This window comes from Danio rerio, chromosome 25 (genome assembly GCF_052040795.2).
Source record: "Danio rerio strain M-AB ecotype USA chromosome 25, GRCz13ab, whole genome shotgun sequence".
Classification (NCBI taxonomy): domain Eukaryota; kingdom Metazoa; phylum Chordata; class Actinopteri; order Cypriniformes; family Danionidae; genus Danio; species Danio rerio.
The window spans coordinates 21,784,544-21,809,617 of record NC_141045.1 but is presented as its reverse complement, the minus strand read 5'-3'; the positions used below and the strand labels follow the sequence as shown (position 1 = coordinate 21,809,617).

The 25,074-nt window shown below is 35.0% G+C and overlaps 2 protein-coding genes across 4 annotated transcripts in view; both read left to right on the top strand.

Annotated features, from left to right (window-relative positions):
• si:ch211-269c21.2 overlaps positions 1–25,074 on the top strand; it is a 141,155-nt gene that overhangs the window by 20,163 nt on the left and 95,918 nt on the right. The gene's annotated exons all lie outside the window — the stretch shown is intronic.
• LOC148679478 (uncharacterized) lies at positions 1,604–9,944 on the top strand. The gene is made up of 6 exons (XM_087312263.1): positions 1,604–1,688; positions 3,732–3,762; positions 6,592–7,659; positions 7,800–7,955; positions 8,091–8,186; positions 9,146–9,944. Exons 3-6 carry the CDS (start codon positions 6,592–6,594, stop codon positions 9,461–9,463), a joined length of 1,638 nt encoding a protein of 545 aa, XP_087168389.1. The 5' UTR covers positions 1,604–1,688; positions 3,732–3,762; the 3' UTR covers positions 9,464–9,944.

Genomic DNA, 25,074 nt, shown 5'->3' with positions numbered 1-25,074 from the left:
TTCTGCAAGCACAGAAAGATTGGCCCAAACTTTTTATTCAGGACTTTTATATAGTGCTTTTTAAACCCTTTTTTATTTTATATGTCCTCACATGCCACTAGCAAATGCTCAGATGAAAAGTGCTGTCCTTATTGAAGCTTTAATTTAGAATAGAATGACTTAATAGTCATTTTATAGTTTTATTATAATCAAGTTGATTTAATGACGGATATCCTTATGAGACGTATGTATAATGTAGTTATTTTCCTGCTTGAATTTAGTTAAAGCAAAAAATATTGTGAGATTGGTTACTTTTTGTTCATCATTTTTATAATAATAATATGTTACTGAAGGCAATTTTTGCACTTCAGATTTTTTAGAATAGTTTGTTATAGTATTTAACAATGAAATGGTGTATTAACATTTTTATTATATATAACATTAACAATTATTTATTTATTTATTTATTTTAATTAATTATAATAATTAAGAATACTTCTGTTTATAAGTAAGTTTTATATAAAGTCTTTATTTTATTGTATGATTTTATATGTTTAATACAACTACTAAATACTGTTATTACAACCCAGGCTCATTCTGATTACATACCTCTATGTACATTTCTGGAGATTGCGAAATACCTTCCAGGTGCTACATTTTTTTGCAGTTTTTGTTTTCGCGAATCCACCAGTGGCCGCTGTGTATGCTTTTTCAGATCTCAAATTTCTACCGCGTGTGCTATTCGTGCCTGCTGTTCTCAAATAAATCCCCCAGAGGCTGCTGTTGACTAACTGACAGACTGACTGATCAACTGACCACAATCCCCACCCTTCCCCTTCTATAAACCCAACCGATATTGTTTTAAAAACGCACCAATTGAGCCACCCACCCACTCTCCTAAAGCCAACCACAGTGTTTTGAAAAGCAATCCAGTAAAAGAAAATCCCACAGATTTTTTTTTTTTCAGATTTTCAGATTTTACCACATTCTCACCCTATTATTTACTTGTTTATTTAATTTTTTGGCTTCTTTTTGTATCTTACCTGCTTTCTGGAACCGGTTTTCACTGGACTTGAACCCTGTTGTCATGGTCAACTCCGCTCTGTTTCTTAGGTCCGCTGACGTACGTGTCAAGCTAATGGTAACAGCCGATAAGCCATCCACATGCAGGTAAGTGGTCAGCTGGTAAGCAAGAAAAGGAACATTGTCATACTGCCCTGTAGCGTTTACTTTAAAGATGATATGCAGCCATATTGTGCAGACATATATCCGGTGTGTGACCTGCATAAGGCTGCATTTTGTCTTTAAAACAAACGCTACAGGGCGCTCTTACCAGCTGACTGCTTACACTGTAAAAAGTGATTTTTTGACCTTGTAAATAATGGAAACATTATTTAAGTATGTTTTACAAACAAATACTATTTTGTCTTTTTACTTAAAAATGGCATGTTTAATTCAGTACATTACTTGCAGTTTCTTTGTCATTTATTGTTCTAAAATACATATGTAGATTTGAATACAATCTCCTAAGTAATATTTACTTAGTGTTTGCCATCTAATCAAATCACACCAAAAAATGAACAACTCAAGTAAAATGTACTGTTCAGCAAGATAATTGATGCGCATGCGTCTTTGGCTCTGAGTTTGAAGTGGCGCGCACAGAGGAAAGGAAGAGAGACTTCACGACGGCTAAAGTGATTTTTACCACGGTAAGTTATTAATAAGCTTATTAATTAATCGAAGAATGTTTGCAGAAAAGTGTAGAGTTATTAAGCTATCTGCAGTCCCAGTGGTTTGTGCCTATACCGTTTCTTTTTTATCAAGTTACGGATGCTAAAGTGTTCATGTTAATTGCTAACAGATTTTTGGATAACGTTAAAACGTAATCTTAGTTTTGTTTTGTTTAACACACGGATAACAGAGTTAAATCATTACTAAATAAAGCTATTAATATAGTTGACGGAGTTTGCGATTTGCACCACAATCCGTTATTAGCAAACGGCATGATCTGTCTAAAACAATTGTCTTAAGTTTTATATATGACCTAATCTTGTCAGATTATTGTAAAAATGAGTTTTAACATCCGTGCAAATTTAGCTCGAGGCATTGCTATGGAAGCCCGTTCCCGCATATAAAGTCAGAATTGCGAGATATAAAGTCAGAATTGCGAGTTATAAAGTCAGAATTGCGAGATATAAAGTCAGAATTCTGAGTTATAAAGTCAGAATTGCGAGATATAAAGTCAGAATTGCGAGTTATAAAGTCAGAATTCCGAGTTATAAAGTCAGAATTGCGAGATATAAAGTCAGAATTGCGAGTTATAAAGTCAGAATTCCAAGTTATAAAGTCAGATTTCCGAGTTATAAAGTCAGAATTGCGAGATATAAAGTCAGAATTGCGAGTTATAAAGTCAGAATTCTGAGTTATAAAGTCAGAATTCTGAGTTATAAAGTCAGAATTGCGAGATATAAAGTCAGAATTCTGAGTTATAAAGTCGCAATTCCGAGTTATGGACTTTACTGTTATGGCGACTGACCATAAATGTGTGTTAAAGACTCTTTCAGGTTCTCTGCTTGTGATCTGGTATGGATTCACAGCCCAATTTTCCCAATAAAGGCCAGGAGGACACAGTATTTGGTTGACACTTTTACTGAACTGAAATATGAACTAATACAGCCCTTTTAGTTTTATCCCTGTGTACAATAGCCTGCATATGTCTGTACATATGTACACCACATGAGGGCACCCTTACAACGTGAAACAACAGCTGTAACAAAATGTAAATCATATCGTTACACATATAATACAGAAATAATAAAGAAATCTTAATTTTAGTCTTTTGGAGGAATCACACAAGCTACAGCTAGTTTCTGTTTAATGCTTTATAATTGCTATTTAGACCAAATGTTGTAAGTGGCATAATTATAAAGAACAAATCCATACAAATAAATAGACAGCCTAGTTTAACTAGCCTATATTTTCTTTTTAAAAGCGTGATAAACAATAAACAGTTGGATATAGGCTTTATGTTGTGATTATGGGCTAATGTGAGTCTTTAACACTCCATTTATGGTCAGTCGCCATAACAGGAAACTCCTTAATAACTCGCAATTCTGACTTAATATCTCGCAATTCTGACTTTATAACTCGCAATTCTGACTTTATAACTCAGAATTCTGACTTTATAACTCGCAATTCTGACTTTATAACTCAGAATTCTGACTTTATAACTCGGAATTGCGACTTAACTCAGAATTCTGACTTTAGAATTTTTTTTATTTCATTTTATTTATTAAATTTTTTTTTATTTAGTGGCGGGAACGGGCTTCCATACATTGCCCTGTCGTGTTCAAGCATTCTGTCCCAGAAAAGTTCGAGCTGCCGAAATTTAATAATCACCCTGTTTTTCGCGTATTAATCATACAGGATTAAGCTTAGTTTTTAAAATGCACTTGTAAAAGGCAAATATTACCTTGAACTTTATTTATATTGTTTACCTATACTATCGGGTATAATAGCTATATATAGAAATCGATAAGGTGACTGTACTGCACACTTTTGCATTTACACAAGTCTAAATGCTTGTTTAAATAAATCTTAATTACTTAACAATCAACCTTACATAAGTTGTAAAGCCTGTATTTTGTTTCATGATGTTCTTTTACTGACCAATATCTACTTTACACGTGGTTGATATTTGCAAGTAGTTAAAAATTAATTCTGACATAAACATTTCTTACATTCTTTTACAGATATTGCACTCAGTATTCAAGCTAATGCAAGGTAAGTTGGCAATACTTTATTACAGCACACCTCACAGATAGGTAGCAATAAGTATGCATTCACATGTGCATCGTTTGTTAACTTTAGGTGCTGGAGAATGAGGTGGTTATGTAAAAAATGCAGCTTTCAGTCAAACCGAAGACTACAGCTATTAAAACACTTAAGGCTCAAACATGGAAATGCAGGCCGTCAATCATCAATACCATGTCTTTATGCAGATTGTCCTTGTTCATTTAAAACATTTAATGCCCTTCAGATACACTTATCCCGAAACCACACGGAATCAGACAAACCAAGCGAGGTGCTGTCATTTAGTTGTCTAAAATGCAGTGCAACTCCATTCTCTTCGGAGAAGCAATATTTTGAACACCTTATAAGCCATATGAGGAGGTATGAGGTAATGACATGTGTGTTCAAAAACTGCAGCTTCAGTACCAACATTTATTCAACCTTTGCGACTCATAAACACAGGAAACACAATACACACTCCATTGAAGATTTTAAAACTGAAGTCTTGAAAAAATACCCAAATCCTGCTGCTTTTCAAAATGATCTAGAGGTCTCTGATGATGACACAGAACTTGATGAAACTTTGGTTGATGCAGGAGAGAACTTACTTGAAGTTGTAAAGAAGAAGTTTGGACAACTTCTTCTAAAGTTGCAAAGTAATTTCAATGTGTCCGGCAAGTGTATTGATCAAATTGTAGATGACCTTCAGTTCCTATCTTCCGCTGCATCTGCTCCAGTTTTGAAAGATGTTGTTGAGTCCACTTTGAAGAAACATAACTGTGAAGTACATTCAGCGGTTATCTCAGATTTGGTAAAAAATCTTTGTGAATCACACCCTTTAAGTTCAGCTCTAGGGAAAGATGGCCCTTTTTCAACGTCATTTAAGAGGTCACAATTCATGAAAGCACATTTTTCAGTCGTTGAACCAGTAGAATACATACTACACAATAAAGACAACAGAACATTCCAGTATGTCCCAATACTTCAGTCGTTATTGCAAATCTTGAAGAATGTAGAAGAAAAAGACTTGGTCACTCAAAGAAAATCTGGATGTGCATCACAATACCAGTCTTTCCAAGATGGATCTCACTTCAGTAAAAATTATTTTTTGGCTGGAGATGAGGATAGATTAAGTCTTATTCTGTATATCGATGATTTCGAAGTGTGCAACCCCTTGGGAACTTCCCGCAAGATCCACAAAGTTACGGCCGTCTATTGGGTGTTAGGAAACTTTCCAGCACATGCATGATCAACACTAGCTTCTATCAATTTAGCTATTCTGTGCAAAGCAGATGACACAAAGCGATTTGGATATCAGAAAGTTTTAGAGCCACTCCTGACAGATCTTCAAAGCTTGGAAAAAGATGGTATTTTTATTCCAAGTTTAGGAAAAATCATGAAAGGCACTGTGGTGAGCGTGGTGGCTGATAATTTGGGAGCCCATTCTTTGGGAGGATTCGTTGAAAACTTCACAGGATCTAATGTCTGCAGATTTTGTCTTGGAGAAAGGTCCCAGTTTCAGACCACAGATGTAAGATCTGGACTTTTTCAGAGGAGAGATAAAGAGCAGCACACTCTGCATGTTGAGACGGCTATGTCAAGTCCTATTTCCACTCATTGCTATGGTGTGAAAAAACAGTGTGCACTGTCTGAAAAACTACAACATTTTCATGTAACATCTGGTTACCCACCAGATGTGTTACATGACCTTCTTGAAGGTGTCGTTCCATTGGAACTGGCATTGTCATTTCAAGACTTCATCAAGAAGAGATATTTTTCTCTTGTGGAGCTCAATACTTGCATTCAACAGTTCCCTTATAAGTGGAGTGACCAAACAAATCGTCCACATGTGATTCCTAGTTATTTTGCCACAAAAAGAACTGTAGGAGGGAATGCACACGAAAATTGGTGTCTGTTGCGTCTGTTGCCTCTCATAATAGGTTTGAAAGTACCTGAGGATGATGAAGTATGGCAGATGTTAATGACCCTTAAAGACATCGTGGAACTTGCAGTGGCCCCAGTGCATACTGAGCAGAGCATCTGCTACCTTGCCACTTTAATATCTGAACACCGAAACAGATATCTGGAAGTTTTTCCTCAAGAAAAGCTCCTCCCCAAACACCACTTTCTCGAACACTACCCTGAGCTTATTCAGGAATTTGGTCCTTTGGCAGCCCTGTGGACCATGAGATTTGAAGCTAAACATAGCTTTTTTAAAAAAATTGTCAGACAAACAGGCTGTTTCAGGAACATACTGCTGTCCCTTGCAAAAAAACACCAGCTCATGGTTGCATTGCATCTCCATGATTCAAATGTGACAAAGTCATCACTTTCAGTCACAACAACTTCACAAGTCTCTGTGGATGTGCTAAAGGATGGAATAAAAGATTTGGTGCAACACAGGTATCCACATGTCACAGTGGTGCATGTTGCAAACAATATGCACTTCTCAGGCACCAACTACAAACCAGGGATGTTGCTATGTCATGGCTTTACTGCAGATTTGCCAGACTTTTCTGAGGTGTTACAGATTATCTTGGTTTGTAATGAACTGGCCTTTGTTGTCAGACTACTAAGCACATGGTATAACGAGCACTTTAGGAGCTATGAGTTGGAACACACAGGCAACATTCAGATACTGGAGCAAAAAGAAATGGTAGACTACTATCCTCTGGCTGCATACACTGTTGCAGGAAGACGACTAACTACCTTAAAGCACTACATTACTCCTTCTGTTTAGGTACATGATTATCAAAGTTAATATTGTACTTAATTCATATTGTAATAAATTGTTCATTTATTTTTTTGTATCTGTTGCAGATGTGCACCCCAGCAAAGCTGCGATTAGTTTTTGGAGAGAATGATGTTCGCAAATTGGTTCTGCCCTCAGGCATCCCCAGTACTCTCCAGGAGCTCAAAAGTATAATCCAAGAAACATTCAGTATTCCAGAATGCTTTACTTTGATGTATGAAGACATGGAATTTGGGGGACAGTTTTTCAATTTGGACTCAGTAGATGATGTGCAGGATAAATGTACTCTAAAAGTAGTACAAACTGAACCCATCACCCTAAATATGGTTGCTATGAATAGATCAACTCTACCAACAGAGTCTGATGCCAGGTCATGCAGTTCTCAGGACACTGTTGGGCTGACTCCTGTAAGTGACACTTACCTTTCTTCTGACTCCACATCCAGCGGATCTCAGGACACTGTTCTTTTATCGTCCTCTGAGACTACCACATCATGCCGTTCTCAAGGATGGCCAACAAAGTTTATAGTACCTACTTTCTCCTTTGATACTGAGCTCTTGCTTTCAGATGGAAACAAAGCCTACCAAAAGGACGGCACTCTCTTGAACAATCATAGAGTGACAAGTAGTGTCCTTGAGACGCTAGCAGAGACAATATTTTGTTACACTGCATATCCAACAGGTGTCCAAATTATGAATGTAGTGGAGATGTTGATTGAAAAGTATCCATGCCTCAAAGAGCCAGGGTCCTTTAATGGACAATATGGGTGGCAACAAAGGATTAAATATAAAATGGGAAATTATCGAGCCAAATTAAGAGGTAGCCAGCTTTCTTGCCCAGAGCTTGAGGTGAACCAGAAAAGGAAGACAAATGAAAACCCTACTCCAAAAGGCTTCAAAAGACCTAGGAAGGCTGAAGTAAATTACTTGCCACCATTTCCATTTGGGGAAACAGGAGAAAGTTTGGAGAAGGAGAGACTAGATCTCCTTAATGAAATTAGGAAGAAAAACAACAAAAACATCATTGGCGAGAAAATGGAGAAGACTTTCTCCTATCGAAGAACAGAAGTAGTTAAGGACTGCCCTGCTGTTAAAGATTTCATGGAGAGATGGCCAGCCCTTTTCTGTGAATCTGAGGTAAACTTCACTTCTTTTCTTTGTTGGCATAATATGCAGTGATTTCAAATATAAATTTTTTGAAGTGCAATACAAAAATTTACCAGTGCACTCAACTCTAATCATCACTTGATTGTGTTACATTTTATTTTCTGTTTTAGATCAAGAATGAATTTAGAAGAATCACCACAATTTCCTTGGAGCGTACATTCTTGGAAAAGCTGGACTTCTATACTCCAAAACTCCTGGCTTTGTTTGAGATGAAGGGTGGGGTTGCTGGCATAAGAATTAGACATTTGCTGGATTCACTCAGCCAGGTAAAATGTAAATTTTGTTTACAATTGTGAATCACTTATGGGATGGTATGCTGCTTCCTGACTCTGTAAATATGTTGTTATATGTAGATGTATACACATTTAATGTTCGCTGCATTTTACTTCTGTTTTTAACAGCAAGAAGATAGGCTTGAAGATAGGCGAGACGTTGTGATTCGCTGCCTCCTGTCTTTCCTTGGAGAATCAGCTGAGGAGCTCATTGAAGACCACCAGGTATTACAGTTCAATTAAATTCAAATTTATTTGTATAGTACTTTTTACAGTGTACAATGTTACAAGGCAGCTTTACAAAACACACATTGTTGAATGATCAATAAATTGAAACAAATCAAAGAAAAAGTAATAATCAATTATTAGTCTAGTGCTGACTTTGTTTGAAGTCCTTACATGGCCTGGCGTCGTCAAGTCTTGGGTCATCTAACGTCATACTGGGAGGCGGGGTCCAGACATGGATATACAATAATTAGTGTAGCAGCTAGCAGTTAGCTAGCTACATACACAGCTACATCCATTTCTATTTTTCCTTGATTTTTGGATGTAGACAGTAGTGGTTTGACTGATATACTGTATTTGTTTTCTGCATATTTGAACCCTGTCAAGCACTGACGATGATGCTGAGATCCATGTTTTTATACTGAGGAAAATTGAAAGGCTTATACACCATTGTTACAAAACTTATAGAACACCCAGTGATGGTCAAGAAGGCAGCACCATACATTTAAATGTCAGGTGTATGTAAAATTTTAGACAGGATTTCCAGTGTAAATTGTTATTTTGTATATATTTCTTATCTTTCATTTATATATTGTCTATAGAAACCATTCAAATGTTTCCCAAAAGACATAATAATTTACACTAATTATCATTTCCAGAGGTTTACACCCTCCTGACTCTAAATGTACAGTGTTATCTTTATTAGCATCACTAAATGTTTCTATCTACTGTAATAATTGTGTATGAGTCTCATTATTGTGTTCAATGTAAAAGTATTACTTAACAGCATACAGATACTGCTGAAGAAACTGCATATTGGGTTTAAATATGCAGAAAATGCTAAATATACTGAAGACTAGTGGACAGTTTGTCTCAGAACAGGAACCCATTGAGGAAAATTGAAAAAGTGATACTGTACAGTATTTTAACCACTTTGCACTGATTTGTGTATTTCACAGGATGTCAGCAGAGACATGATTAAGGATACCTTCGCCAGTCATGTCATGAAAATCATCGTCCTGAGCAGATCTGTAGAAGAGGAAGATGCCAGTAGATCTGATGTCATCATTGTCATCGAGGGAACTGAGGTGCTGCTGGGATGTAAAAATCTCACAAATGCATGTCTTTCACTCATGGGCTGCATTTACTCCCTAAACCTAAGCTATCCCCCAAAGCTGAGAAACACATTTGAAGTGTTTCAGAAAATCTTTCTTGGCCTAGATGCTTTAAAATTCTCTCCAAAGGTTAACTCTTTGCATAGAAAGCTTCTAATGTAATCTGCTAGTTGAGCACTACTTGCACTTATTTACACTACTTATGCTGTTTTACTGTTTTTTTTTTTTGTTTTTTTTTGCATGAAAGGTTGTTCAGAAAACAACTACAACTTCAACTACAGTACTGTTTAACATAACCATTCTTCTGGAGACTATAAATGCAGAGTTTTATTTTTTTATTTTTTGATGTTTTTGTTCCCTTAGTTTAATCTTATTGAAATTAAAGTTACCTAATGAAAGGCAGCTACTAGTTTGACATTATTTGCACTTTCACACTTTTGTATTTGATATCTGCAACTGAGATTTTTGTAAAATGTTTGTTATATTTAAAAAGGTATATTTTATGTTTATATGTTTAAATGTTTATGCATTTTAATGCATGTGTGATATTCTAAAAAAGTTTCCTGGAGTAAAATGCACTATAGTGCATCTGATGCTCTCATCTGTTAAGGAATCTCATAGAAATAAAAGTATTCAAGTAAAATGTATGTCTGTTATTTTGTTGACCACCATTTAAATACATCAACAACATCAAATAATATTTAAAGTAAAGGTTACTCAAAATTTTAAATAAGATAACTAGGATTATTGTGTAAAAAAAAAAAACATTTATAAGCATTACTTAAGTAAAATATATAAACAAACAGTCAATACAGTTTACTGGGAAATTCCAAGTAAACTTTACTTGAGATTTTCTAATTAAAGCTACAGTTCCTTGTGTTTAGTTTTTACTTGGGAATTCTATTGAAATTACTCACATTTTCTAAGTGAAAAAACTTTCCTAACTTTTTTTAAGTAAATCCTACTCCAAATTTTTTTCAGTGTAGCTGCACATGGTCGTCTTTTCTGCTGTTACTAGTTTGTCCAGTGGCTTGCCATGTACGTTGGAGTTTGTTAATCAGTGCTTTTATAAAGCAGGGAAGAAGGAAGGTCAGTCATTCAGTTGAAAGCAGCTTCTGGTGGATTTATACAAGAAGAGCAGGTGTGAATGGCACTTGCAAGAGAAATTTGAGATCTCCAAAAGTGTGGTGCATTCGCAAAAACAAAAACTACAAAAGAACGTAGCTCCTGGGATGTTTTTGTCACTCTCCAAAAATGTATATTGGGAAACATAATCAGAATGAGCCTGGGTTGATAATACAGTATCTTATTAGTTTGATTAGCAAGATTGACATTAAAGTCTTTTTTTTTTAGAGGTTAAATACTCTCTGGTGTATACAAAGCACTTTTTGGAAATCACTTTCCTAAAAGCCTGTATGACTGGAAAGCATGAGCCGTGAGTCATGCAAACTGCAGTATCATTTTTATTCAGTGTGAAAGAATCACTGTAATGAGACATCTTTCATTCACTCTAGTAATACCTAAGGAAGTGGGTTGGAGAATATTTCAAGGATAAGCTTTTTTTCCTTTGATGTAATGTATAGAAGATAAATGCGCAAGTGGGCATTAAAGCAGATTTTCTGATAGCCAAGTTAATAATGCAAAGACATCCCATATCTCATTTATATAAAGATCAATTGATTTCTGTCGGTGCAGTGAGAGTGATTTATTTCACCATTTCAGTATGATTAGGGAAGAAAAGTTTTTTGTAAAATCAAGTCATTTGTGTAAGCATAATGTGCAGGCTTTTCACTTTCAATTTACATTTCACTAGAAAAGGGTGACTTTTTTCCCAAAAGGGCCAATCATTGTAAAAATAGTATCAGGTTTAGTCTTTCTTTTCAGTGATTTTTCTTTTATTCATACTCTACATTTTTGGGCTGATTTGAGTAAAATGCTAATAGTAATAAAGTAGTGCGGAAGTGTGGCTCAACTTACACTGAAAAAAATAATGTCTGCAAACTTGTCTCAAACTATTTATATGTGTTAAATTTAAACAAACAATATCTGTTGAATTTGAATAAACTTGAGTAATGTTCAAATTGATTTGTTTAAATTCAGCCCAAATAAATAGTTTACAACCACTTAAATAAAAAAAAAGTTGAGTAAACCAAGGAATCATTGAGGAATATTTTTTTCTGCATATAAATTTGTAGAATTTTCCCTTTTCAGAAACTAAATTTATGGGAGGATTTATCAAAACATTATCAAAGGTTTAGCGGTAGTCATATTACGGGTATTTGCATCATTATTTGACTTCCAGAAAAAGCTTGCCCTTGACCTGCTGTGATGGTTCCCATAAGAGGAGGGACTCATACAATAAAGAGAATTTATTCCCAACCACAACATTTATTCCCGTCCAATTGCATTGATTTTTGGCCAAGATCTTGTATTGATGACGGGAGAGACACAGCACTGCCCAGTCTTCTCCAGCACATTCCAAAGATTTTCAATAAGGTTAACATCTGGACTCTGTGGTGGCCAATCCATTTCTACAATTTTACATATTGAGCCCCATGAATCTTGCCATTGTCATTTTGGAATATGACCATGGCATCACGGAAGAAAATTGATGGAAAATACTGGTCATTCAGTATATTCACGCAGTCAACTTACCTGATTCTTTAGGCACATAATGTTGCTTAACCTAGACCTGACCAAGTGCACTATTTCCAGGCTTGTATATAGGCACTAGGCTGTATGGTGCATCACTAAATTCTCCTCTCTTCTTACCCTAATGCCCCATCACACTGAAACAGGGTAAATCTGGACCACACACCAGACCAATCTTCTTTTATTGCTCCAGAGGACAATATTTATGTTCCATAGCAAATTAAAGCATTTTTTCAAATAACTGCACAGATTTTTTTTCTAAAGGCTAAATGGCTGTTTAGTTCCAATCAGTGAAGTCTCATGTGCATTGTGTGTGTGTGGAAATGCTCATGCTCATGTTTTTTCATGGTTTTGACTTCACCAGATGTTTATGTGATCGCCGATCTCCATCATTCTGTTATTTCGACTACATTTTGCTCTCAAATATGATAGTTCCCACAATCCTTCCAATTCCTAATAAAGCACTGGACAGTTCTTAACCCAATTTTAGGAGTTTTACAATCTCCTTAGATGTTTTCTTTACTTGAGGCATGTTAATAATTTGAAAACTAATAATCATCCATGGAGTTAATATCCAATGGGAGTATCTTGTTTATTTGCTTAGTTAAATCCAGGTGGTGACTCTTTTTTGGACAAGCAGTTTGTATACATTGTATAACATGTTTATTTGTTTGCAAAAGTGAGGTTTGCACTAGAGGAACATTTTCGAAGTTATTTAACTATTTGAATTGCAAGTCATAGGAACTCATAGGAATTTTAGGTATAGGAATGCCTTTTTGACGAAAGATAATAAGCTCCAACTTTAGCATAGGATCTAATCCAGCACAATAGGTACAAACAGTGGCATTAGAGTGAAAGCGTCAGCTAAATTTTCAGCTGCCAATCATCATCTCTTATGTACAGTTGAAGTCAGAATTATTATTGTTAGATTCTCATAAAAATCAGTCAAGTTTGGTGAAGGAAAAATTATGGTTTGGGGTTACATTCAGTATGGCGGTGTGTGAGAGATCTGCAGAGTGGATGGCAACATCAACAACTTGTGGTATCAAGACGTTTGTGCTGCCCATTACATTACAAACCAGAGGAGAGGGCCAATTCTTCAGCAGGATAGCGCTCCTTCTCATACTTCAGCCTCCACATTAAAGTTTCTGAAAGCAAAAAGGTCAAGGTGCTCCAGGCCAGCTCAGTCACCAGACATGAACATTTTTGAGTATGTCTGGGGTAAGATGAAGGAGGAGGCATTGAAGATGAATACAAAGAATCTTGATGAACTCTGGGAGTCCTGCAAGAACGTTTTCTTTGCCGTTCCAGATTACTTTATTAATAAGTTATTTGAGTCAGTGCAGAGATGTATGGATGCAGTCCTCCAAGCTCATGGGAGTCATACACAATATTTATTCTTTTCCCACTGCACCATGACTGTATATTCTATACTGTACATTATTTCTGTTAAGTGACAAGAATTTTGTCTAAGCAAAGTCAGACTTTACTGTCCTAATTAAAGAATTAATAATTGAGGCATGATCATATATATATTTTTTTGGATAGGCGACAAGCCTTTTGTCAGGTAGTGTACTTTTGCTCTGATGTTTTAGACATATTTAGACAACATTTGATATGCTGCTATTGAGATACAGTGGTTAGTCAACATCATCAAGCTTGCTAAATGTGTTTCCACCATAGTTAATGTGCATATTGTTTCATAGGGGAAAAAAGAGACTTAAAAGAGCGCATACAATTTTTAAAAATAAGTACCTTGGCATTTCTATCCAGCATTTTTCTAAATGTGCTTAAAATTATGAAGACGCAGACATAGCTATGACCGACTTGTAATTTTGGGCTGAACTAACCCTTTAAGTTTCTAGGACAAATCTCAAAACAGCTAAAATGCAGCACACAAACTACCCGTGCACAGAGAATCATCAGCATGCACTAAAATGGTTTTACCTTTGAAAGTGAATTAATAACATAAAATAAGCATGTGGTGACAAACGCCGCTTTTTTAATAAGATTACACCGAGATTATGTTGACAAATCAATGCAATACGGTTGCTATGTTTGAACGTCGTAAACTGGATCAATGGTTTTAATCATTTCTAATTTCAGAATAGCGATTCAACAGGGTAATAATTGTGAAAGTGAGGTGTAATATTCAGAGCAGTGATGAATGTGCGTTCGGTAAGGAAGGACATGGGGGAAAGAGACGGTGGGGGAGCTCACAGTCGTATTGATTCCCGAGTATGTCCTCCATCTGTCACCTTAATGAATGTTAATGTGACATTACACACAACACGAGCTCAAAGGATTGGGTGAACCAGTAGCGTAAGACTCAAGGCTCTTTTTAACTAGTCTTCTCATTGTTTAGTTTCATTAACCCATATCATTCATTCATTCATTCATTTATTTTCTTTTCAGCTCAGTCCCTTTATTAATCAGGGGTCGCCATAGTTTGAAAAAAAAAAACACCAGAGAAGAAACACAGAGGAACATAAACACCTACTGTCAGCTAGCATTTTGGAAGTAATATTGCAGAGAACACTTGATGCAGAAGTATAAACCAGGCTTAAGCCAAAGGAAATTTAATGAATGGATGTACAGTATCATATATAATATGTGTGTGTGTATGTATGTATGTGTATATATATATATATATATATATATATATATATATATATATATATATATATATATATATATATATATTTATATATATATATATATATATATATATGTATGTATATATATATATATATATATATATATATATATATATATATATATATATATATATAGTTTGTTTGCATTTTTTTAGTTTTTAAATGTACTGTAATCAATTAGTTATTGCTTACACATATTTGTTATTGCAAATTAGCTCTTTAGTTTCATAAATAGTTTTTGTTTTCGTTAGTTCAGGTGGAGGCTTTGAGTTTTCTGCCTCTCTCTTTAGAGTAAATGGGCTTGCTGTACTTTTTTGTTTCAATTTTATAGAATTGATTGTCTTGCAAAAATAATTAAACTTGCGCAGAACTCAATTTATGTCCATCTACACAACCTTGCATCTTTCGTAATTAACATCTGTCCTAACAAATGAGTCAAAATTGATTTTGTCTGTTTATGTAAATACAGAGATTTAATTTCTGATACCTAATTGAGCACATCTGGTCTTCGTGAGCCTGTGATGCGGTTATTACTTCTAAATTTCCACCCACTTGCAATCAAACTTGATTGAAACAGGCAACTGTGCTGTACCTGAATTACCCAGTCATTAACATTATCATATGACTTATGACTCTACTGTAAATTATGACAGAACGATTTAAATCAAGCCTATTTAGTTTCTTAATCCATATTCCTGGTGTAACTGTGTGTAATTTACCAGTGTTATTTAAAACAAAAACAAAAAGGTTTTCTTAGTCTTTCATCAGAATGTAATAACCTGCTCTGCCTCTGAAATTGCTTTTCTTTTTGGCTCACTTTACTAAGGCCAGGGGTTTTCAAACATTTTGATGCTGTAGAAAGCGAATGCGCAGAAAAAATAGATTGCAAACAAAACCACATAGAAATTGCTAGTAAATTTGAAAAATTAGTACAAGAGTATGGCAAGTGGCACAAAGACTGAAATAGTATTTATTTGTTTTTATACCTTACATAATGTATGATGTTTAAAGAATATTTTTATTACAAATTATAAATATTCATAAACCAATATTTTATACTAGTCATCAGAACTTTCTGTTGTGTTTATACATACATATATATAATAGTACACAGTGGTCGTCACGATGGCTCAGTGGTTAGTACTGCCACCTCACAGCAAGAAGGTCACTGGATTGAGTCCTTGCATTTCTGTGTTGAGTTTGCATGTTCTCCCCATGTTCTCCCCATGTTCATGTGCTCTGGTTTCTCCCACAGGCAAAAAACTTGTGCGATAACTGAATTGAATAAGCTAAATTGGTTGTACTGACAGTGCTTCCCACAGGTTTGAAATATACTTGCGGTGGAGGCCCAATTAAATTTATCCCCATCACATAAATATATGCGACAAACAAAACAAAATACAATTTTTAACAATAATTTGTTAAGAAAAAATTATTATGGCTAAGAAAAAATTATTGTTAAAATAAAAAAGAAATCCATTATTTCAACTGACAGGTAGAATCTGGTAAAATCTGCTTCTCTCTCTTTCAGGTTCAAAGCAAACTTTAATGCCAAAGCATTTTAGATTTGTATATAAAATAGCCTGTAATGCAGCCTAATGAAATCATCAAACTAAATAAATATACAGCAAATGAGAAATAAATGACAGAAGAATAATAAAAACAGACAGTATCTCTAAAAATTATAATAATTACAAGATTAAAATGTGTAGATTATTTAAATAATGCAAATGCATTAATTAACCATTACTGATGATGTACATATATTTTGCATCCACTTTTAGACCAGTCATTTTATCCTCTTTGAGTATTCATTCATTCATTTTCTTGTCAGCTTAGTCTCTTTATTAATCAGGGGTCACCACAGCGGAATGATCCGCCAACATGCGGAATGAACTTGCCCTTCCAGCCGCAACCCATCTCTGGGAAACCTCCACAAACACATTCACACACTACGGACAATTTTGCCTACCCAATTCACCTGTACCCCATGTCTTTGGACTGTGGTGGCGCAGTGGGTAGCACATTTGCCTTACAACAAGAATGTTACTGATTCAAGTCTTGCCTGCTTTTTGTGTAGAGTTTGCATGTTCTCCCCGTGTTTGTGTGAGTGTCCCCTGGGTGTTCCGATTTTCCCCACAAGTCCAAAGACATGTGGTACAGGTTAATTGGGTAAGCTAAATTGTCTGTTGTGTATGTGTGTGAATGAGTGTGTATAAGTGTTTCCCACTGAAAGGTTGCGGCTAGTAGGGCATCCGCTGCGTAAGACATATGCTGGATAAGTTGTCAGTTCATTCTGCAGTGGCGACCCCAGATTAATAAAGGGACTAAGCTGAAAAAGAAAGGACTGATTGAATGAATATACTTTATGTAGATACAAAAAGTACAAATGAACTAAACTAAAACTAAAAATTACTAAAACTAAATTACAAGGAAAATAATAAAATAACAGTTTCTATGCATAACCTAAAGAGGAACGTAAACTAATTATGATTAGTCTTTTGATTTCTCATTCCTATAAAAAGTTTTCAAACTAATTTTATTATTATTATTTTTTCTCTAAACCTGTGTAACAAACAGCACAGTTTATCACAAGATAATAAGCTAAATGATTATTAAATCAAACTTAATAAATAATAAAATAACTTCAAAGAGATCCAACCCTCTAATTTCCATATTTCACATGAATATTAAAGCCTCTATGACAAAAAAATGGCAAAATAAGAACTCACTTAATAGAAGCCATAATTACTTAAAACTCTGATTTGTTTTAGCCCTTTTGACCTGAGTTTGAATAAGAAGTATAATCAGAAGTGGAAGTCAAATGTAAGCCCTTAAATGGCAGGGTAGCATCTGCCGAAAGAGCTGTTTTCATTAGCAGAAGATCCTCTGGCTTTAGATTTCATCCACAGGTTTCCTGGTGCTACTCAAGACCTTTTTAAATCCCACTATCATACAGGTCAGGGATCAGCAATATCCTGGGACTGGGGTAATGGGGGAAGTGGTCCAATCCAGGGAAAAGCAATCAAGCTCGGATAAAAGGAAAGGAGGCGTGGATGAAGGAGCAGGTGCACGGGGTGTTTTTTTACTCAAAGCTGTTGTTAAAGAAATCTACCCTCCATCACCTCAGCTGTGATTGCCTGCAAAGATGCGACTGTACACATCAAGCTGCAATTTCGGTGTTTCGATGTGGGGAAGAAGATAAGGCCGCTTTCTATCTGGCAAAGGCTTGCCGTTTGGCTTTACAGTGGAAAAGGCAGCACTTACATTTAAGTGCTGGATGGAAAAGGCTTTCAAGCAAATGAAAATGACTTTGCAAAGCAAATGAAGCCACATTCACAGGGCTACAAATAATTTCTGTAATTGCATGGCTTTGATTTATTCTGATGACTTGAGACCAGTTAAAAGTATAATTTGAGGTTTGTCACGTCAGGGAATTTTAGACTTTCAGAAGTGTATTCAATAAACTCTGTGCAGGCAGGTTTCTCTAACCCAAAATCACTCATTCATGTCTTTATGAACCTTTGCTTTATAAACTAGTGCCCTTTTTCAACGTTGGGATTATGCAACTGTCCATAATGTCTTAAAATGCTAAAGCTCTAAAAGTTTCTTTTACTGGAACTGTAAGATGAAGACACCCAGCGCAACCTTTGAAAAGCAACACAATAGTTCCCCCTCTACCAAATTTTACATTTGACACAATGCAGTCAGTCAGGTACCAATTTCCCTGAAACCACCAAACTCAGACCTGTCCATCAGATAGCCAGACAGAGAAGCGTGATTGGCCAGAAAACATATGTGCACTGTTCTATAGTCCAATAGTGGTGCACTTTATACCACTGCAAGGCTTGGATGAAGCTGCTTGGTCATAGAAACCCATTTGATAAAGTAATTTTCTGGAGCACTCTAAAGGCTACATGGAGATTAGAGGTCTGTACTGTACAGTAGCTACAGCATTGGATGCAGAAAGTTGGTGACTTCTGTACACTGTGTGCCTCAGCATGTGCTGCCCTCACTCTGTGATTTTACATGGTCAATCACTTCATGACTGAGTTGCCTTTGTTCCCAATTGTTTTCACTTTGTTATGATGCCACTTACAGTGGATGTAGAACATTTAGTTGTGAGGAAATTTGACGAATAGTTATTATGGTACCACACTGAGCTTCTGAGAGGGAATGTTGTGTATTTATAAAGTCATCATGGCATGGAAGTTAAGATTTTCTGCTATCCTGACGTACATCCACTTGAACAGGTGATGAATGATTTCATTCTTTGGGAACTAATTGAATTGTTCAAAGACGAGTTTTGCTAACAAGATGAAGAAAGATTGACAAATGAATGAATTCAGAGCAGATAATAGGGAACAATGATGAAGTGCACAAATACATTGTTTATAATTGTACATAAATTGCTCATACATGAGGTGAATAATGCAAAAAAGGTCCACATTTTGAGAAAAAGACCCCTTATAACAGGCTGGCTATGGGCCTGCTGTGGAATAACCAAGTAGCTGTTTAATGGAATAACTGATTATCCCAGTACATATTAGTCATTCCCGCTGTTAATCATTAAATATATAACATTTAAACGTTTTTTTAACCTTAAAATCATAATATGGTATTTACACACACACACACACACACACACACACACATACACACACACATATAATATAATTAGGCAAGTCATTTAGGATGGTTTGTTTTGTAGACAATCAAAAAAATATATTGCTGAAGGGGGCAAATAATATTGACCTTAAAATGGGTTTAAAACAATTAAAAACTGCTTTAATTCTTGCTGAAATAAAACTAATCAGTTTCTCCAAAAGAAAAAAAAATGTATAGGAAATACTGTGAAAAATTCCTGAATCTGTTAAAAAATTATGGGGGGGCAAATAATTTTGACAAACTGTATGTGTGTGTGTGTGTGTGTGTGTGTGTGTGTGTGTGTGTGTGTGTGTGTGTGTGTGTGTGTGTGTGTGTGTGTGTGTGTATAAAATCAAAAGTAGCTAGTGACTAGTTACTTGAGAAATTTTTTCATGAGGTACAGTTCTATCTATCCATCCATTGCCTTTAGGTAATTTTGTGTATAAATATCATTTTAACTATCAAGAAATTAAGCAAAACTAATACCTGTTTTCTTTAAATTTGGTTTTATAGCTCAGGTCTAAATAAATATTTATTGCATTTTTTAATCATTTAAGTTCGTTTGATTGACTATATAAAATCTTAAAGCTATGTTTTAATGCTTCACTGTTGAGTTAAACATTGTATTTTTAAGGGTCTCTGATACATTGTTTTTATTGTTTAACTTTATTTTATTAGTTTTTCTCAGTCTCTTTGGTGCATTTCTCACAACACTATTTACATTTGCACAACAGCATTTCTCAAAACAATTAGTCATTTGTGCACATCGGGGTAGCAGTTTCTCATTCCTTCCAAAAATTGCTAATGCGTTTGGACATACATCAGCTGCTTTCATACAACTCTCTGCTGCTTTATAACATTATCATTTGCTTATGTCCTGTCAGTCGAAATTAACTAAACCTGTGAATGCTGAATAGTCATTCCATATAAAACTAATAGTCCTCATTTCATTACTTGAGTCATTGCATACTAAAATGTTGAACTTCTCAAAATTTGTCAAGCTAATTTTATAAAACAATAAAAAAATTTTCCTGAAAATGTCTTCTAAAATGAAATATTTCATAAATGATTTACAGACCTGTGTGTGTTGTATGTTCAGTTGCAATATGTACTGCAATATTGTTTACAGTTGTGCACAGCTCTCCCGAAGGAAGTTTATGTTTGTTATAAATAGGGGTGTGCTTATTATTTTGCACAATGCTGTGAATAAATAAGAATTGCAAAAAGCAAATGCAGTAAAAAAGTGAACCATACATATTCAATGTCTTGTACTCAGAGACCTCACTAAATGCAGTGATGTCCAACTTTACTGAAGTTTTTAAATTGCTGTGCACATAGTTTAAAGTGCTGTCTTGATCATTTTCAGGAAGTGTCACAAAAATCTGACTTGTTTTACATTGGAACAAATGTCCGGAGTAATCTGTCATAATAAAATCATGACAAAGCCATTTGACTATCTTTTTTATAAACAATAGTGTCAGGACTTTTCATCTTGATGACAATGACACTTTCATTGAAATCAATATTTGCTTTTGAGGAATGAACTTTCCATTTTGAGCTTGTGACACACTTCTGCAGGTTATCAGCTAGGTTTTGCAGTTTGTATTAATTGTTTTGAGAAATGCATTAACTGTTGTGCAAATGTAAATAGTGTTGTGAGAAATGCACCAAAGCCACTGAGAAAAACTATAATCAACTTAACTGTGTGCGTCAGCAGGCAGTTTTTGTTACGTTAATTTTTTGATATAGGCTCCCTCAAAACATACAGGCACTCACAAGATGGAATTTCAGCATGGATTTTAATTTTATTACAATAATAAATTAATTTTTAAACATTTTTAATTCGTCAACTTTCATTATTTCCTATATATGGCTTTTGTGCTTTTATAGAATAGGAGTTGGTAAACATAATCTAGCATAGATGGGTAGCATTTTGATTGTTGTAGTGAACCAGATTCCTGAGCCAATTTTTTTCCCAGTCCAGCCCTGTCACAAATCATTCTAATATACTTATCTCTTTTTGTTGATTGATAACTGTGATGTTTATTTGAATTTTGCTGGTTGAAAAGTAAAAAAATCTACAAGAAAAAAAAATCACAACTCCTGTAAAATTTAGTTTGACCTTCTGGTTGACTTCAATAATTTTCTAAAGGTTAAGCACTTCCTTTCACAGTTAATTTGTTTAAAAAGAGTTTCAGGCCCTATTTTGTCGCCTGTTTGTGGTAAAGTGGCACTTAATGTGGATTTAATGTTATTATACGCAGTCCTATTAATAATGTTAAAAGCAAATTAATTCACATCAGTCTATAATTTCCTCCTCAGTGCACCAGATTTGTTTGGTGTTAAGCTCCACGAGGCGCACTGTATGATGAATGTGTGTAATAAGAATTTTTGTTTGTGTGGGTCGTGTGAGTCAGGCAGTCTAATCTCTGAGAGTGTAGAAGATACACATGGAACAGGCAGGGCAAGATGTTTTGTGTAGGCTTCAGGTCCCTATAGGCTCAGAGCACATGATTCCTTATGCTGCTCTCACCTGCTGAGAACAGCAAACCTGGCACACACTCGGAGCACAAATGTGCCTCCCTTTCTCTTGTTCTTATTCCGCGTCTTGCATCGTGTCTTGTGGGAAATGGGACCTTGCTGTCAGCAGAATATTCATCAGATAGATCTGTGAAAACACAACATACTATTTATATAAATGCATGCTCATTGTAGTATGTGAGATGCAAAAGAAAAAACACGTTTACAAAAGCCTGTTAGTTTGCTCTGTTCAATTTTCTACTGAGAAAAACTAATAATTTTCAGGAACATTAACTCGATTTTTTTACATCTGGACTTAAGAGGGCACATTTATGATTGAAAATAGATGAAATATGTGTTTTTCAAGCAGGGTTTTAAAAAGTTTGTGTTATATAAAAAATCTTATTTATGAATTTTAGAGCCTTCTTTTTTTGTCATTTTAAAGAATGGTCATTGTATTTTGGAAGTCTTCTGCAGGTTTACACTCATCCAAGGTCAAAAACACTTTCATTTTCCATGCTCTAAAGCCCCTCCTGTCTGAGAGTTTTCTGTACTCTGATTGGTCAAATGGTACAGGTTGTTGTGATTTGTTTAATGCTTAAGTTTATAGCACACAAAGGTTGTTTCTCGTGTAACGTCATCATCAATCTCCAATGTTCAGTTCCAAAACTCAAGACTGCAACAACGGAGGATGCAAGAAAGTTTCCGGATTTGTTTTTGGTATCGACATCAGACTTAAGCACAGACCTCGCTCTAAAAGTCCCAGAAGTCATTGCAACTGAATAAAGGAGGTCGGAAACGCAGCATTCCATATAGATTTATTATTAAAGTTTGGAGATATAACTTATTTATCTTAGGAGTTTCCCTAAACGAAATGGTAAAAGTAAACATTAACATTAAAATTTGAATAGAGGGTGTTTATTTGGTGAAATTCGTGTTAAAATCATTTTATTTGTATTGTGCAAACTACATTTGGTTTTTGTGCATGTCATATATATATATATATATATATATATATATATATATATATATATATATATATATATATATATATATATATATATATATATATATAACAATATATACTATATATATTTATATATATGTATACTGAAAAGAGTAAAAACAATAAACCGTTGTATAAATGCTGCAATGTTAAAATAATTTTACGTTAAAAATTAAAAAAGAACGGAGAATCTCAATTGTCACAGGATGCGTTCTGTGTTGTGTTGTGGTCTCCCGAGATCGTTCTTCTGAGGTGACCAGGCAAGACCAGTCTTCACAAGAACGCAAGTCCTTTCTCTGCCTTCTTGAAAATTGAGGAACAGCCAGACTCTGAAGTTTCAAAATCTCCTGTGCATGCAATGGTTTAGATGGGCAATATTTCTTCTTTGTTTTTATCTGCAAAATATTAATTAATACAAGTGAGACAATTTTTTAGGATGCAAACTCCTTTAACTGTCATGATCACCAGCAATCTAACCCTTAAAAATCGCTGGAGAACATTCACATTCACTCAGACTGCAATTCTGCCACCATATAAACTACAACTCCCTTCAGGCACCACACACACGCACCTGTCCTGGTTCTCCATTGATAACACACACACACAGCTGGGAGCTACTTTAAAACTGATTACATGGAACATATAAACAGCACTCAAAATTACTGACATTGCTGACTCTAGTTGGTATTAACCTTGTAACTTTTTAAAGCGGTTTCTGGTCTTTTCTCTCCATGTATTATCCTTGCCTTGTTCTAATGTTTATATTGTCTGCCGCCTGCATTGACCATCTGCCTGTTTCCCGACTAAGCTTATGGATTACCATGTATTTGCATTTGTGAATGACCATTACCTGCTTGAATATTCTTAATAATAAAGAACTGTACTGTATCTAGCACCCTTGTGTTACATTTACACATTTACGACTTTAATGCAACAGTAACAAAAGGTTACCATTTATCACGGTACTGTATACTGTATGTGCCTTCCAGGCTTACCATTTACAAATATAGTGTTTCATGGTCAAAATAGACATTTTTCACCAACATCCATTGAAGGCTAAAGACTAGTATTTTGCAAATCAGATCCAAACTTACAGTGTAGGTAGGTTTAGTAAGAGTGGAACCCCGTCATCTGCTATTGGTTCTTTGTTTGACGGTCGTCGCAAGAGAAGTCGCTATGCAGGAGTTGTCTAAAATCATTTGCTGCCAGAATTTCAATGTAGGGCAAATTTAATTGCAAAAGCCATGTCAAATTTATGATTAAAGACCACAAAAACTTGGATTATGGGAATCTTTAAGGATTTCCAGAATTTGTCTGAGATGACCAAACCTTGACCAAATTCCCACAGTTTGATGGGCTTCAGTGGATTCTTTATTTTGGAAGATCTTGGTTTGGTGACCTTTTACATTCATAAACTGCTATATTACACACAACATGAAAGGTCATGTAAGAAGCACCATATGGGCACATTAAAGGTTTTAAATTAAGGAATAAATATGTTGGGCCATTAATTGTTTTATGATAATTACATTGCAAATAAGCAGTTTAGGGCAAATGCCAATATTGCATGTCCCTAGTTTTATTGGGTTTTACTGCTGTACATCAAGGTTACATTAGTTTTCATTAATTTTAGTTTTTATTTCATATTTCATTTTGACTTTTTGTTTTCAAATTAAGTTAATTTAATTCATTTTTAGAGGTAGATGTATTTGTTTTTGTTAGTTTTTATGTTTTGAAAATGCTTACTTGTAGATTAGTAAGTATTATTTTCAGTTTTAGTTTTAGTTTTTTGGTTTTATTTATTTATTTATTTTTTATAAATTAGGATATTTGTTGGGTACAAGATTCAAAATCATCTGAGTAAATATTGTATAATAAAAAACAAAGACAGGCTACTTTTTTTTTTAAACACAAGAACACTTCCATCTACCTCCAACACCTACCCATCATCAAATTCAAGTACAACAGCCCACAAGATAGCAGCCTTAAGTAAAATGTGTGTGCAAGGCTGTCTCTGAGGTTAGATACACAGTAGTAATGGAATGTTCGGATCTTTAATGTGAATCGGATCATTTGAGACAATCTTTCCATGTTCGGACTCAACATATAAAAAAATATGTCTGCTATAATTTCAGTAGGTTAAAACATCACCATGATCTGAGAAGTTTCTTACAATTAAGTTTTGCAAACCAACTTGCCAGATCCTCCATGTAAGCCCTTGGTTTATTCACATACCAGTTGTTTAAGTTTAGTTTACTCAAAGCAGGCTGTCAAGTACTGTTTGTGTTTGA

What these genes read in the sequence shown, in the direction of transcription:
- LOC148679478 (XM_087312263.1), top strand. Translation starts at nt 6,592, where the DNA reads ATGTGCACCCCAGCAAAGCTGCGATTAGTTTTTGGAGAGAATGATGTT. An exon ending in CCCTTTTCTGTGAATCTGAG is followed by an intron (nt 7,660 to 7,799) that starts GTAAACTTCACT and finishes TTTCTGTTTTAG; the next exon opens with ATCAAGAATGAATTTAGAAG. An exon ending in AGCTCATTGAAGACCACCAG is followed by an intron (nt 8,187 to 9,145) that starts GTATTACAGTTC and finishes TGTATTTCACAG; the next exon opens with GATGTCAGCAGAGACATGAT.